This window comes from Balearica regulorum, chromosome 7 (genome assembly GCF_011004875.1).
Source record: "Balearica regulorum gibbericeps isolate bBalReg1 chromosome 7, bBalReg1.pri, whole genome shotgun sequence".
In the NCBI taxonomy this organism is placed as follows: Eukaryota; Metazoa; Chordata; class Aves; order Gruiformes; family Gruidae; genus Balearica; species Balearica regulorum.
This window is the reverse complement of record NC_046190.1, coordinates 37,742,967-37,758,164: the sequence shown is the minus strand read 5'-3', so window position 1 is coordinate 37,758,164 and position 15,198 is coordinate 37,742,967. Positions and strand designations below refer to the sequence as shown.

Sequence of the window (15,198 nt, the reverse complement as noted above, 5' to 3'; positions counted from 1 at the left end):
TCTCTAGAAATTCAGACTTTTTCCCTTTCTCTGCTGTATATCACTACTTACTCAGTCCTAATCCCAAATTGAGAGATGTTGTCTGTCCTGTTCACTTGGAAATTTGTAATGTATAATAATTCAATAAGTTGTTTTCTCAGAGCTCCATCTTACTGTTCTATGATGCTGGTTCTTAGTCTGTTTACCACAAATTGTTAGGGAAAACTGTCCATTTTTACCCAGGGATCAGTCATAGATGGCAGAGGGCTTGATGCTGCTTTACATTGAGCAGCCTTCACTGTAGGTAATATCAGTAAGCAGAGTGATTTTTCTCCAGCTGTAATTGGAATCTCTTGCTTTGCCCATAAAATGTACCACCTGGGAGGAATCTTACTGTCAAATATTGGATGTCAAAGAAAGCAAGTATTGGTAGTAAGCAGGCTCAGCAATAGTGAGCCAGAGGTATTGCAGTAATGCATCATCTTATTCCGTGGGAGATGATGCAGCGCTTCGCCGTGCTAGCATGCTCTCTTTCAGCTCACGTTTGCATTTCAAGTCAGAAGCAGGGGTTTGTCTTGATTTGTCAGTAAACCTGGCTGTCTTCCCTCCTGCTACCTATGTTCTGCCTTCCATTGCATTTTTTTAATATTGTAACTGCATGTTAAAAGTTTTTATTTTGTATATTTCTTTAATGTACAAAGCATTTGGGTTTTATTTTGCATGTGTATGTTGTTGGCGTCTCTCTCCAACTTTGAGCTAGTTTGCCACGAACTTTACAGCTGAAACATCTCACCTTAAATTGTAATAAAGTCACTCTGATTAGTTGTCACCAAGTGAAGATTTTTCAAGTACTTGTAAAAATCCATATAATGTGGATTTACTTACTGGCTTTTTTGCTCACAGTCGTCTAAATCAGACCTTTACGTTAAATATGTCAATTATAGTAAATTAGCATGTCCTTTGAAAAAAAATGGTAAGTAAAAGCAGTTTGGGCATTTAAATGAATGCTAGTTCAGTTCAACTTGCAAGTTTCTTTTTAGTCTTTTGCTAAAATTCAAAATGTGTGTTTTAAAATGAAAATTTTAAAAAACATATTGCGAAAGGCAAATATTATGTAATTAAGAAAAACTAAAAACCCAATTTGGTATTAAATGTTGTAATTCTGAGCAAAAAAGGTAATTAATTATTTATCAGACTGTCTGGAGATACTCAGCATTTCCATGGTGCTTGGCTTTTTCTCTTTTCTCTTTGTCGTTTTGTTTTTTTTTTAACCTGCAGTTAGGACGTGTATGGTTGCTTCAGTCGGAAACTGCCGAAGGTAGTTTCTCTTTCTTTATCCCAGAGCCAAACTCCTTGAACTCCATCACAAAAGTTTTGCTGATACATTAGAAATTTTTTTTGCTTAAAACTCTTGCTGGGCTACACTGTGGTTCCAAGTCACATACAGTAGCTAAATGCGTGAGGGGAATGATTATCGATCATAGCATTTCTGCTGTAACATAATCTGTATAATTTACGAGATGCACGCATGTAGCATAACTGCTGATGATGCTAAATTCTCCAAGAGTGGCACTACTGCAGCACCAGCAGCAAACCGTCAAGGTTCAACAGCTATTAATTAGAGAAACTCTTAAGATTTAAGAGCCAGTGTCGGAAGATGACTTACACGTGTCCTTGCTTCGGAGTGTCTGCCGTGGCCCAAGCGTGGAGACAGTGGAAAGTGTCCAGAGATGAGCATGAGAAATTATTGTGCTAAGTATGTTCTGTGTGGATCAACCCTTAAGACAGAGATTTGAATTTAAGTACCCAAATCCCACATCAGAGCTTGTAGACACATAAAAGATGCTTTTGTGAAGTTCATTACATCACTAGTGAAGCATTAGACAAATACGACCTAATTTTGCAGTATGTAGTGAGGAGTCTGGGGGGGAGGTCATGGTAGTCAGCTCTCCACTGATGAGGAACAGCTACTTTCTCATTCTGGAAACTTTTATTAAGTTGGAAAGTTTACAAAATCTAGTTTCATTTTGTCTGGAATTAATGCAACCTTTGTTCTCCTGCTGGTTTTTTGAATAGTCTTTGTTAAAATCATTCTATTAGACTGGGAAAGAAACTCTTCCATAGTGTGTATTTTTAACCTAACCCAGGGAAGTTCTGTCCCATTGGGATGTCTGGATGCTACTGCCATTCTGCAGTACTACAAAGTATTACAGCCGATAAATTATTTGGTAAAAAGTTGAGCATATGTAAGCTTATAGCCCCCCTCATCAGGTTGTCTGATTTGGCTAATTAGGGTGAGACATGACCCTGGGTATCTCTCTCATCCTTTCATCATCAACTTGAGTGGGTTGAGTTCCAAGCAGGCACAGAGATCGCATCAGTGGAGAGCGCTTCTTTGCAAAGCCGAAATGGACCAGTGGCGTGTCATTACTCATCTCCCTTCCGGATTCTTTCTTCTCGGTTCCAGCTATGAACTGCAGGAAACCTCCAGTTAAGAGTCAGGGCAAACTGATAAGGAGTTGCCTTCTCTGAGCAGTATCTGTAGTATTTGGGGTTTATGATGCTTTTGCTTTTAATATGAAAACAGATGTAAAATATGAAATAGCAAATGCCTGCTGGGCTATGCCAGTAACTGGGAAACTTGTTGCTTTAGTCCAGTTGCAATTCCTTTAGCCTGTGTTAGGAATACAGACCTCTGAAAGGTTGGCACAGTTTGTACATGTAAGCTGATTCTTGGTTTCTCTTTCCTGTTAAGTACCAGCAGCGTATACTAGCTGGCATATTATCCTACATCATCGTAGGTGCTACAGCCTTGCTTCCCATTTTGCACCAAAGATTTCCCTCTGAATGACTGCAGTGAAGTCTGGCTGATAATGTTTATCCAGAAGCGATTCCTCCCTCAGTGGAGAGTTTTAATTCCTTCCTGGAAACAAATGTTGTTGGTTTGACCTTTTTGTCAGAATAGATCCTTGTGCTGTATTGAGTGAATGGTATTTTTTGTCTTCTGGGGGCTTTTTTTCTACTAATTATGGCCACACAAAACTGTAAGAGAAGTATAAGCATCTCTCAAAACGCAGCATGGTGCTATTTTTAAGAAAGTTGAATTCCAAATTGAATGAGAATTCCTTATGTTATGCTTTTAATCTGCAATATAGTGACTACTCTAGAGCAATTAAGATTAATAGGCTTACTTATCGTCTGTGCAACACGAGACCTTCTTTATCTGAAGATTGTTGTAGGCAATATGGAAACTAAATACAGTGTTCCTCAAGTGAGCTTTGAAAAGTCACAGATCAGCTTTTGATGATAAATCTTCATTTCAGTTGTTCATTAGTTTTATATTATATAGGCAACAGCATTAATTTAATGCTGATGATCAATTGCATGTTATGAATCTTAATAGAAAACTTTATAGATGGCAATATTAAAGAATTAAAAGGACTTCTACTCTGTTCTTTATTATTTACTCAAGTGTAATTAAAGAATTTCCCTAGACCGCTGTCTGTGTACTAGGTTAAGCTCAGCGTAATTTTGAGCATTTACTGTTTCCTTAAAAAAAAAATAATTAAAAATGCAGGCTTATCCTTAATGATAACGCCGAGACCTGAATTGCTGTTCCCTGGTTTTGTTTAAACCATTTTAATTTTCTGGCACAAAATGTGAAAATGGAGAACTTGATAGACATAAGTGCATTTGTCATGCACATGAACAGCTCCAAGAAAATGGATTAAAACAACAAAAATTTTCCAGTAAGATCAAAAGCACAAAGCCTGTGGCAAAATAATCATAGACAGCAAAAAGAATTTAACTACCCCCTGCAGAGGAAGTGTTAGGAAGTGTGTAATTTTAGTAATAATGTTGTTACAAGAAATTAGTAATAAGAGCTCCAGGCTAATTTCTACCAAGTCCCAAGTGGATATCCAAAGTCCAGAAGTAGAAGAGAAACAGTTTCGCTGCTTAAGCAGATGGGCAAAATGAGAGAGTCTCTTTCTGGATGGTGTCTGTAGGTGTCTCAGACACTGGAGACGGTGGCTGGGCTGGACCTCTCTTACAGGAAGGCGAGGAAAGCCAAACGCAGCTCCCCCCCTTTCCCTTGGCTGAGTTCCACTGGGTGCACTGGCTCTCTGGCTTTTGGGGATTGGGGATTTCTTCTCATTCATTTGCAATCAAAAGCAAGAAAAGATCCCAAAGATTCACTGGCCTTTCTCATGCAATAATTCCTATGTCCAGAGCAAATATAAAGAAAAACATATTTTGTGTTGTAGATATGTATTTCTTTTCTTGCTAGTAGTATTTTTAATTGCATTATCTTTTCACGTCTCTCCAGAAAGAATGACAATATGCACCTTTATGTAGTCTCGCAGAAGTATACTAATTTATTTTTTTTTCTTTTCTGACTTCTAGGCGAGGATATGCACAGCAAGAGGTAAGGCTGCTCCCCAGTCACGTTTGAAATATCAATGACATCAACATACTTTTCCCATACAGCCTGTGTTGTGAAACTCATTGCTACTGCATGTTTTAGAGGCCGGAAATATAAAGTGCTTCAAAAAGATCATGAGGCATAGATTCCCTGGGGGCTAGTAACCACCGTGGCACAAACGTAACCTCCAGGCTAGGAGATTGCTGCTTGACCAACTGCCAAAACCAGTTTCCCAGGGAATTCCCTCCACGCTTGCTGGTTTTTTTTTTTTATGGCACAGCTAATGGTTTGCTGCTGCCCGCTGTTACAGACCGGGTGCTGGGCTACGCAGACCTCTGCAACTCAGCGTAGTCTGTTGTTCTTGCAGCATCTTTCTCTCCAGCAATGAGTAACACAAATAGTATCCTTCAGAAATCTGAATGAACTCGTTTAGTAATTGAAAAGTTCTCCAAAATACATTTGTCATAAAGGCTGATATTTACTGCTGAGAGCTGGATCAGTTTTACTAATCTTAAGGTGCATGCCTAGAGCCTACTCCTCCTTAGTCAGTAGTGTTTTACAAATTGCAAGCTTACTGGTGTTCTGCTGTGATTTTCCTCTCTTTGCAGAGCTGATTTGTGTCTCAATTCAGATACAGAACTTCTCCATCTCTCAGGGTTTGGTTTTGGCCAAGAAACGTGGCTGAAACAGTGCCACTGCATTTTGGGAGGCGTGTGGGGACAATGGTACTAATTTTCCTGAGTAAATCTGATCCTAATCTACAAAACAAGTGTGTGCATCACTTGCAGACAACTGGAGCTGCAGAGTAATTAATAACATGATTACCAGAAATGACCCATGTTTAGCTGTGACATACCTGAGAGGAGCCATATCGTCAGTCCTCTCCGTGCAGCCTCCCGGCATCTCTTCCCTCACGTCCGCACGCTTTTCTCACTGTATGCACATAAACAAAGAAATCACACCTAAGCTGTAGAGAAAAGTGAGATAATCCTTCACTGTCTTATTGGTATTATGAATTAAAGTATGGTTGTGGTCGCAGGGTATTCAGTTAAAAGCCACAGAAGTCTATAAATGTAGATAGAGAATTAAAGCGATAGTATTGCAGAAGTTTGGGTAAGAAATCAAATCCCTTCACATTTTTAATAGCTGAATCGCTTTATGGCAGATTCCCATAGATTTGCTTTGTAGCTGTTGTGGATAATTGTTTGTCTGCCATTGTCTCCCTGCTGTCTCCAACACAGACCACACAATAGTTCTCTTAGGCTCTAGCAGAAGTTCTTGAGTTGAATAATTTAGAAAATCACCACACAAACTAGGAATTTGATTTTATATTAGGTAAAAGAAATAGTGGAGCGTAAAGTGATTTTACTACATTGGGTGCTTAGTAGTGTTCTCCTTTTCACTAAGTATGAGAGTATCCAGGTGACTGCCATACAGAAGGCTCTGAAGGACCTGTCTTTTTTAGGATTTCTTTCCAGTCTTAACTCAAACACAGATGACCTGCACTTTAATTGTTGCTGCCTAATTAACCTCTTTCTAATTCTCTTTTGTAGCAACAGCAGTTGCTGAGACCTTCTCTTCTCAGACCAGAGGTACCACTGTTTTTCATTTGTTAAATATTCCATAACTTTTTAAATGGCTTTTACATAATTTCCTAATAAAAACTTGCCTTAGCTAATTTCCCCCACCCCCTACTCTTTTAGATGAAAAGACAAGTCCTGACATTGTTACCGCATTTATGTTGTTTCAAAAAAAAAAAAAATACCTTGAATTTACTGCATCTTGGTATTGTCCCCCTGAGCATCTTTCAGTTGCTTCCACGGGCTTCAACACAAAGACTGCAGGCTTGCCTAGTTTCATGTCCAGATTCACAGACAGAATAATTTCCTCACTGTCCAACTGCAGTCTTATTTTTTCAGATGTCAGTCAAACGATAATTGCTTATTGTACCTAGCGATGAACTAAGCAGTTGGCCTGCCAAGGTAATGGAAGCGTTAGCACACTGCTGTGAAGTACAAAGGCCGCTCTGGATTATAAACCCAATGCTTTCTATTTCAAATCTTTTAGACCCAATATCGTTGCCTGAATAAGCAGCAGAGCAAATGTAGCTTTTGTGAGATGTTGCTATCGATGGTATCTTTGTGGTACAGAATGGTGATTGTTTCTGCACTCGTTATAAGTAATCACAACGTAGATGCTCTGACACAACTGTAACTCCATTGGACAGCAGAAAAGCCTCCAGGAAGGTGTGAGATCGAGACAGCATGCAGTCCCATGCCAAAACCTAAGCCCTGGTGCTCTGTGTCAGTGCCGCAGTTCAGAGGTGTTCCACAGAGCAGCCTAATATCAGAGACAGTGTGGGAAAGGAGCTAAAGGGCACTCTGGCACTTCTGGAGGATACAGGCAAGTACTTAGCTTAGTCCAAGGCTGTCATGATTGTTGATGGTTGAGAAAACATTGAAAAAAGAAACCTGACAAATAGTGTAAGTAAGATAGGCCTAATCTTTCAAGGCAGCTTTTTTCTTTGAGAGGAGCACAAGAAGGGACGGCGTATCTGCATTTAGCTGACTTAGAACAGTCGCTCCCAGGGAATACACCAGCGAAGGGGTTATTTAAAGCTCCTGGGGGCTTCTTGTTGTGGTTCTTGACAATTGTCAATATTCCTCACAGTATTACCTTTTTTTGTTTCACTTGTTTGCACTTGAAGATACTGTTGTTTGTGCCTTTTTCATCAGTCATTGCTGTGTATGATGTTTGCATTCAGTGTTTCTCTTTTGACAGGAGTTAAGTATGGAGTCTGGAATTGATCCAGGGCAGGAATACTATGGGCAAGATTACTACAGTTATGAGCATGGGTATATTTTCATTTTTCCTATATATTTCTGAAAATGCTGCTTTTTCAGGTTGGTGATATTTATTATTACAGCACCTAATCTGGAGACCTTCCTTCGCCTCAAGATTACTTTAATCTTTCTGTCCGCAAAGGCGTGCACTGAGAACAAAACTCTTTTTAAAAAGTTAAAGGGGCATTGTGAACTCCCTGCTTCTTTAGGAATCTAATTATTAGACTGCAGAGCATATACCCCATCTATCATGCTGGGTATATATTAGCTTTTTTATTTGCATATATCTGCTGTCTTGGAAATTAATTTCCATCATCTCCTCCCCTTCTGTGGCTCACCAGCCCACATTCAGTGACTGATACTTCCTGCTCACAGTTTCCAGCCAGCGCCTGGCCTTTTACATTTACCTAGAAAAACCTGTTCTGATACTGCCCGTCTGACTGCAAGCACTTCAGGGATTATTGCTATTCATAAGAACTTGCAGGGATTCTCCAGAACGGATCCCAGGGAACCCGCTTTTGCATCCCCCATTTTAAAAAAAGATCCCCCCCAAAAAATCAGGTAAACCTGGAAGGAAGGTCATTGCACTTGGGGGATTTTTGACTGATCCCAGACATCTGGCAATTTGGGTCGCCCTCCAGTTGTAACAGCTAATTCCAACAGGAAGAGGTTTTGGATTCTGTTACCGTTAAGCCAAAAAAAAACCCTTCTCAAAGGTAGAGAGAAAAGAGAGCAAAGAAGTTCTTGTCCTTTCAAAATGAGTGTGTGCATTTGTGGTGCATGTTATGAAGAGACAGTGGTGTTTTTGCCAGGTATGAATTACCTCAGTATGGGAGCCGCCGCCGGCTGCTGTCTCCTTCGGGGATGTACGATGAGTACGGGGAAGTCGTGGTGGAGAATGATGGTGGCTACTACTACAGTCCGCATGGATCGACAGCGGAAGAGGTAAGCGTCTCTGGTGCGTTGATTCCATCTCTGCGACAAAGTGAAGGACCATTAAACCTTGTCAAATATATTTTGTAACTGATTAGAATATTGTGTTCTGTATAGACCAAATAAGCAGCTTTTCCAATGCTAATCGTCGTTTGTCCTTCTGAGGACCAGTAAAGTTTGTGTCAACACCTCTTTCTCTTTTTCTAGAAATAAAAAGGAATTGCAAAGATTCTTTCAATATCCACATCTATTTTTCCCTCAGTGTAGATTCATAAAAAATCCACATAGCCTTAGGTAATACCATTTGATATTATTAACCAAATGGGGTATTACTATTATTCAGCCTATAACTGGTGATTTTCCACTGAGAAAAGCAGTCATCTAAACTAATTTATCATAAAGTTCACAGCTGAATGTAAGGAAATTTTAAAATGTCAGTGGCAGCCAGAAGAAAGTTGCTATAAATGTTCTTTTTTTTTTTTCTTAAATCTAATTTTCAGAAATACTAGACTCTTAATCCATCACATGGGTTTTAATTAAATGAGAAGAGATAACATTTATGAGCCAGTATTTTTTCCATGTTGCAGAATAAGGTAGTTGTGCACTTGCAGCCTATTATAGATGTAAAACTTTCCCCATAACTTTGGTAAAAAGCTATCCTACAACAGGTAAGTTAATTTTGATGGTGAGAAAACATGTTACATTTGTTCCTGCTGACTTATTTTAGGGTATGACTTTTTGCAATAACTCCCTTTCAAATTGTAATCAAGTTCATTTTCATAATTTACAGGGAATGAGTCAAGGCAGAGGTCCTTCAAGCAGAGGTATAAGCCAGAGAGCAGGGGCTCAAATAGAAGGTAGACCTTTAGGTGGTGGGATGGATCTAAGACATGGTTCTGGAAGAGCGTATAGGACCAGCCAGGGGAAAAGGAAACTAAAAGCAGTGATGCATTTAAGTCGCGTAGCGGTCAGTGCTCACAAACCAGTAGGAAGAACTGAGTCTGCTCGTTCTCCATGGAAGAAAGCAAAGATATTCCCAATGATTCTGCAGAAAGTGAAAGGCAGTAGGAAAGATTCCAGTTATGCCAAGTTGATGTCAGCTCGCCAAGTGGACGGTGAGAAAAGCATGATTATCAGGGGAAGTTACTTCCAGAAATCGACAGATGACAGACCTTCAATGAGAAAACTAAATCACGTGTTAAAACGCATTAGTGTCTCCCGAAAATTTCAAGAGCCTATTAGTGAAGATGCAGTGCATGCAAGAGGAGAAGGAGAGGAAGAATATGAAGGAGATGAAGCAAAATCAGGAGTTTCAATAAATATCACAGCAGAGAGTGAACATGAGGATAGCGATTATGAGAAGAAAAAGAAGAGAAGAAAATACACCTCAGATGAGTCGTCCGTGAAGAGCAGCAGCTCTGGCTCGGAGTCAGAAGATAAAGACTACTTGAAAGTAACTCTGGACCAAGATGAAGCCACTGAAAGTACTGTGGACTCAGATGAAGAAACTGGGCGTGATTTTGGGGATTCTGATGACTCCTCTGGATCCAGCTCTAGCAGTGAATCGGAGGAGGACTCATCTGAAGAGGACGACGATGAGGAAGACTCTGACAGCGATGAAGATGGTAGCCTGTCAAAGAGCTCATCTACACGAAGTTCGTATAGCAGATCAGGGACTAGCGAGTCCAGCAGTAGAAGAAGCACTGAAAAGTCCAGTATAAGAAGTAGGGGAGGTAACTCTCATGGCAGAGCAAGGCGATCCAGCCAGAAATCAAATATTAGCTCTAATGCATCAGGTAGTGACAGGGACACGAGCTACAGGAAAACTTCAGGATCCAGCTATAGGAGCAAAAACTCCTCTGCCAGCCTTGAAATAGAAGACACGATAGAAGAGGTGTCAGAAGAAGATGAACAAGCAGACGTGGCGCAGGTCAGCACAAGCCCCAATGAGACAGCAGAGAACTCAAATAAGGCAGTTTCTGAAACATCTGCCAAAGCAAAACCTGCTGCTACTGAAGAAGACGAGAGAGGAATATCAGCCCGTCGTGGTGAGGCTAGCGTGGATGACAGTACAGAAGAGGCTGATACAGATGCTAGTGACAGGGAGGAAACTATCAGTAAGAATGAATCTTCTTGCCTAGAAAGTGAAATCAGTGTTACTTCCAAAGGTACTGAAGGGACAAAAAGCACAACTAGTGCCACTTCTGGTAACACTGGTACTTCCCCTGATACTGAGAATGAAAGTTCTGACACCAACATGAAAGGAAAGAAAACAAGGGAAAAGATGTCCCAGGAAAACAGTCAGTCTCAGTTGGATGAGACCCTGGATACTGCCATTACGGAGTCGGAGACTACTGGTGATTCTACATCCTTTTAAAAAGGAGTGACAGTAGGTGGACGGTTTGCAGTAAGGAGTGACCTTGTTTGCTGTGCCTTCTGTGTGGTCTTTCCTAAGCATTATGTGCTTGACTAGAGAGAGACAAAAAGAAAATGTCAAAGCTTCTTGCTTCAGCATTTGAACCCCATATGCTGTCTTAAGGGCAGAACTATAGAAAACCAAATTAATATTCCTCTGAGAGACTACTTGGGTATACTTAGTGGTGGATATAAAAGATTAATTTTCATTGAGCAGTGGCAGGAAGGTGTACTTTTTCTTTGCTAATCTCAATAATATAGTTAAAGAGGCTCTGTGTTGATTCTTAGATGTAATCCTTTTTGCGTTATGCACATCATGAAGCAAAGTAACGTTGCATTTTGCATTAGCTGTGATGGATAGCTTGACGAACCTCATGGCACAAAGCTGTTAAGGGCCCTATGTTCATGCAGGTTATGTCTCACAAAAGGGAACACTGCAGGAGGGGAAAAAGGGCAAAACATGGAATTCAGTGAAGAACAGGAATGATGATGAGGATGAAAAGATGTAGAAGTCATACCTGGTTTCACCTTAAATACAACATTTGCTAATCTTCAAATGAGTTCTCTGCTGTAAACATTAGCCCTGTTTGCAGGGAGGACAACTGAAACTGCAGCAAAGCAACACCCCCAAAACTGCAGAGTATTACTAGGAGAGCTGGGATTAAACTGTGTCTGGATCATGAGAGTCAGGTTTCAGGTACCAGTGATGTGCAAGGGAGGAATGCAGAGGTAGTTGTACAAAGTAAGCTTGGTCAGAAAAGGAAGTGCATTACATTTTCCAACTTCTGCCTTTCCCACCTAACAGTACAGTAAATTTTTTTTTTTACACATCTGTTTAAAAGTTTGAGATGCGTAACAGTGCAAATTCTGGCGCACGCACCAAAGCTCTGCCAGGAAGTCTCTGTTAGACGAGGGAGAGAAAAATATTCAAATTTTTAAGATACTTGAGCGTGCTGGGGAGTTACCCTGGCAGGACAATTAGTGTTGAGCTGCAAAGCGTGATACTAACTTTTCAACTACTGTCTTTAATTCCACTTGAAATGTGAACTAGATTTATGATCACTCACCTACTTTTTTGTATTCCTATATAGCACAAAGTTGTAGCTGCACAGAGTGTTTTAACGTAAATCCGATTTCAACTTCAGTCTTTCAATCCACCTGACTATATCTGCGTGAAGAAAATTGTATGTCTTTATCAGGAACAAAAGAATAGGCATCCAAATCATTTGTACAAAGTGTAACTTCTCAAAAGCTTAAGAGTAATCACCACCCATTTGTACCTTGCATGGTTTTTTTTCTCTAAAAACTGGCTTGTCTTGTGTGCATGTGTATGTATTGCAGTGGGAGTTAACTATGATGGTATCTGCTGCCTTAGTGGAATAACAGTATTTTCATTATTAATTCAAGAATGATAGTAGTTTGTTCAGTGTACTGCAATGAGGCATTTATTTTAAAAAGATCAATTATAAGTTAAAATAAGTAATGAGTTTTGTGTCATCACTATCAGTACAAAATCAGAGCAACACAGAAATTGTTTGCATTAAGTCTTTAAAAAAATATAAATTATATAAAATCTAAAGTCTCATTTCTCCGCTGTCTTCCATTTAATAGCAAAGCATCTCCATTGATTCCACTAGATTGGAACTGGCACAAAGCCTTCTATAGAGCTTTTCTGGTTTTAACCAGCCAATTTTGCCAACGTTGTGCCTGAGAATTTCCCTTGTCTAGGTCCGGAGATGTTTCTCTGCTTGATGTGTAGTGCACATAAAACAGACCTGCCCAGTGCCCTTTCTGCACTGAATTTACAATTTAGTAATACTCTGGAAGAAAACTTCTAAAGCCTTCCTAGCAGTTACCCAGTACTACAGTAGTTTCTTAGAAGTATCACTTACAGAATGGCTTCATCATCAGCGCCTTCCAGTTTCCCTTGGAACGGGTCATCCATCTAGTTGTTTTTCATTTCTCTTTGTATGACAGGCTGAGACATTGCTTTGTCAAAATAGGATTGGCTTATCAATATCATGATTTACAGAAGTTTTCTTTCAGAAAGTAATGTCTCCATTCTCAATTCTACAAAGAAGGTGCATTTTGACTTAAAGGGAGCACAGCTGAATGCATCTTTAGCAAAAAAAGAGAAAAAAATACCAAATTTGTCACTACTTTCCAAACCTGAAGAACAGCTTCACGGTTTTATATGCTCTGACTTGCATTGTGCAATTCACAAACTAAAATGAGTTTATCCTTCTTACAGCTTTTTAGCACAAAGAATTGTTTGCGTGTTCAAGTATTAGGTATATGTGATAGTGGCACACAGTGGTAATCAAAACAATTAAGAAATATCCGTGTACAACCTAAAAGGAAGGGTACAAAAGGACAAGTTAATAAATATTCGTATGAAGTGTCTAGGTAAAAGACAAGGTAAATAACTGATAGAAAAAGGGCAGGAAAATGTAAGAAACAGTGCTGAGGTTTAACGACATTTCTATTTATTGCCAAACAGTGGGCCAGAAAGAAAAGGATCAAGTTGATAGTCGATCCAGAGTATGAGACCAGCTCCACTGGAGAAGACAGCGCTCCCGATTCCAGCCAGAGGAATCGTCTCAATAACCCGAATATTCACAACAATATCAACGGTAACATCTACATTGCACAGAACGGCTCTGTTGTCAGAACCCGTCGTGTTTGCCTTGGTAATAATTTAAAAGTCACATCTCCAGTGAGGCTGGGGAAACAATTCAAGAAACTGGACAAGCTTGCAGTGACACACGAGGAGAATGTCCCACTGAACACGTTGTCAAAGGGACCCTCTTCTAACGATAAAATGAACACAAGACCTTGCAGTGTCTCGTTTGCTTCCTCTACTATAGGGGCCGACAATATAGTAACAAAGCCAGGGGGCTCCAAAATGAAAAGCACAGAAGAGCAAGATTCGGTTGTTGATAATGAGGATGTCAAAGAGCCCTTGGAGTCGCACAGTGAACACACACAGTCAGACGAAGAGGAGCTCTGGATGGGCCCTTGGAACAACCTTCACATACCAATGACAAAACTCTGATTTTATTTTTTTTTTATTTTAATTTTTACTTCAGTTTATAATAAACTGCGCTTTTTATTGTCACTGAGGAAAATGTATGAAATTTGTATCGTGCACATACATTGTATACTACAAACGACACGCTTTAAAGTTTAAAAAAAAAATTTGCACTCACATTTGTACCAATTAATTGTCCTCCCCCGCAACTATTTTGACAGGCTCCCATTTCACTAAACAATACTTCATTTAAATTAATTTGGTTTTTGGATCTTGATTTATTGTTTAATAAACAGTAAACTACTAATAAATGCACAGCAAGATTTGGTTAACTTTTCAGACAGTTCTATACATACCTAGCTTGTTTTTCTGTATGGTACTTGTGGCTATACTGTTTAGATTTGGAAATTGTCTATTTATGTTCAAGATTTATATTCAGAGCTCTTGATTCTGAACTCAGAGTAATAAATTAAAAATAAATCCATGAAAGTCAATGGAGCAAATCCTCGGCTGGCTTAAATTTGAGTAACAATCCCAGAGTTGATAGCGATAGACCAGTTTACGCAAACAGAGGATCTCGCTCAACACCCAGCTAGCAAACTTAGGTAAGAGTGGAATCGGCGTTTATAAAAGTTTAGCATTGTTACACAGAAAAGTGGAATAGAAGATTAAATAAGATCAAAATTGCAAAGAGGAAGGAAATGTGTAGCAATTAATCTTATTCAGAGTTACCTGGCTATGGTTTGTTCATTTTCTTTTGTAAATTAGTTCATTCCAGTTTTCTTCTCTAGTCAATTTTTCATCTTTTCATCTCTTCCCACGTCAGCTCCGTTTTCTTCTTTATACGGTCTTTAGCTCCAGGTTTTATGCTCCATCAATAATTGTCATCCTGTGGCTATATTCCTCCGAAATAAACCAGGATGATACACAAGTCTGTGTGATAGAAATAGGCATTAAGGAGTCATTAATGGGAAGGGGATGGATACGTTTTCAAGCCCAGCTAGCTGTTGGGTTAAATGGTACGATCACCGTTCCACTCCAATAGTGTTGAACATAAACCTGCTGAAAAGACAAATGGATCACAGTGAAGAGGAGAAAAAGTGAGTATTTTACGAGGCTAATATGTATAAACGGATCTGTGAAGGGCAAAGGGTGTCAGAACACAGACGTGGAATCGTTTCAAAAACTTTAAGCATTACTTGTAAAATATACTATGAGAATTTTGGCACCTGCTTATAGTTTCCATTGGTACCTCAAAGCAGTGGCTGTGTTGTGTGGCAACTTGGATAGGGAGCTGGGAAATGCCACTGTTCACAGTCACCAAGGGATACCTAAAAGACACTAGCAATGCAGAGCAAAGTGGTTTTCTCCAATGTGATACAGGACAGAAAAAAGAAGATTAGTATTCACCTGAGGAAAGCGTCCTGTTGTCTTGCACAAACTCCGGGTAAGATCAAACGAGTTGGGAGAACAACATGGATGCCTGTGGAGAGACAGGGACAGTCGCACTTCATTTCCCGGCGTGCCCTGCGAGCGGCCCAGGGCTGCGCATGCGCAGCCGGACACAAAGGGCC

At 39.8% G+C, this 15,198-nt stretch overlaps 1 protein-coding gene and 1 long non-coding RNA gene across 6 annotated transcripts in view; one reads left to right on the top strand and one right to left on the bottom strand.

The window, feature by feature from the left end:
* The window catches only part of PCDH15 (protocadherin related 15), an 872,980-nt gene extending 859,017 nt beyond the window's left edge, over window positions 1–13,963 (top strand). For 3 of the 5 annotated variants that reach the window (XM_075759007.1, XM_075759009.1, XM_075759006.1), the window contains 5 exons: window positions 4,384–4,405; window positions 5,956–5,994; window positions 7,184–7,257; window positions 8,058–8,190; window positions 8,969–11,446. In XM_075759007.1, coding sequence (XP_075615122.1) covers window positions 4,384–4,405; window positions 5,956–5,994; window positions 7,184–7,257; window positions 8,058–8,190; window positions 8,969–10,555 — 1,855 coding nt within the window. In that variant the 3' untranslated portion in view covers window positions 10,556–11,446. Of the gene's footprint in view, window positions 1–4,383; window positions 4,406–5,955; window positions 5,995–7,183; window positions 7,258–8,057; window positions 8,191–8,968; window positions 11,447–13,093 lie in introns of those variants that run through there. The other 2 variants (XM_075759011.1, XM_075759010.1) reach the window with 2 other exon arrangements.
* Window positions 3,149–15,158, bottom strand: LOC142602661 (uncharacterized). Its single transcript, XR_012836422.1, has 5 exons — window positions 14,357–15,158; window positions 11,661–12,711; window positions 6,168–8,220; window positions 5,259–5,335; window positions 3,149–4,199 (listed from the first exon to the last, which is right to left on the bottom strand). It is a non-coding gene; the product is annotated as an uncharacterized LOC142602661 (long non-coding RNA).
* Window positions 15,159–15,198: the final 40 nt, after the last annotated feature.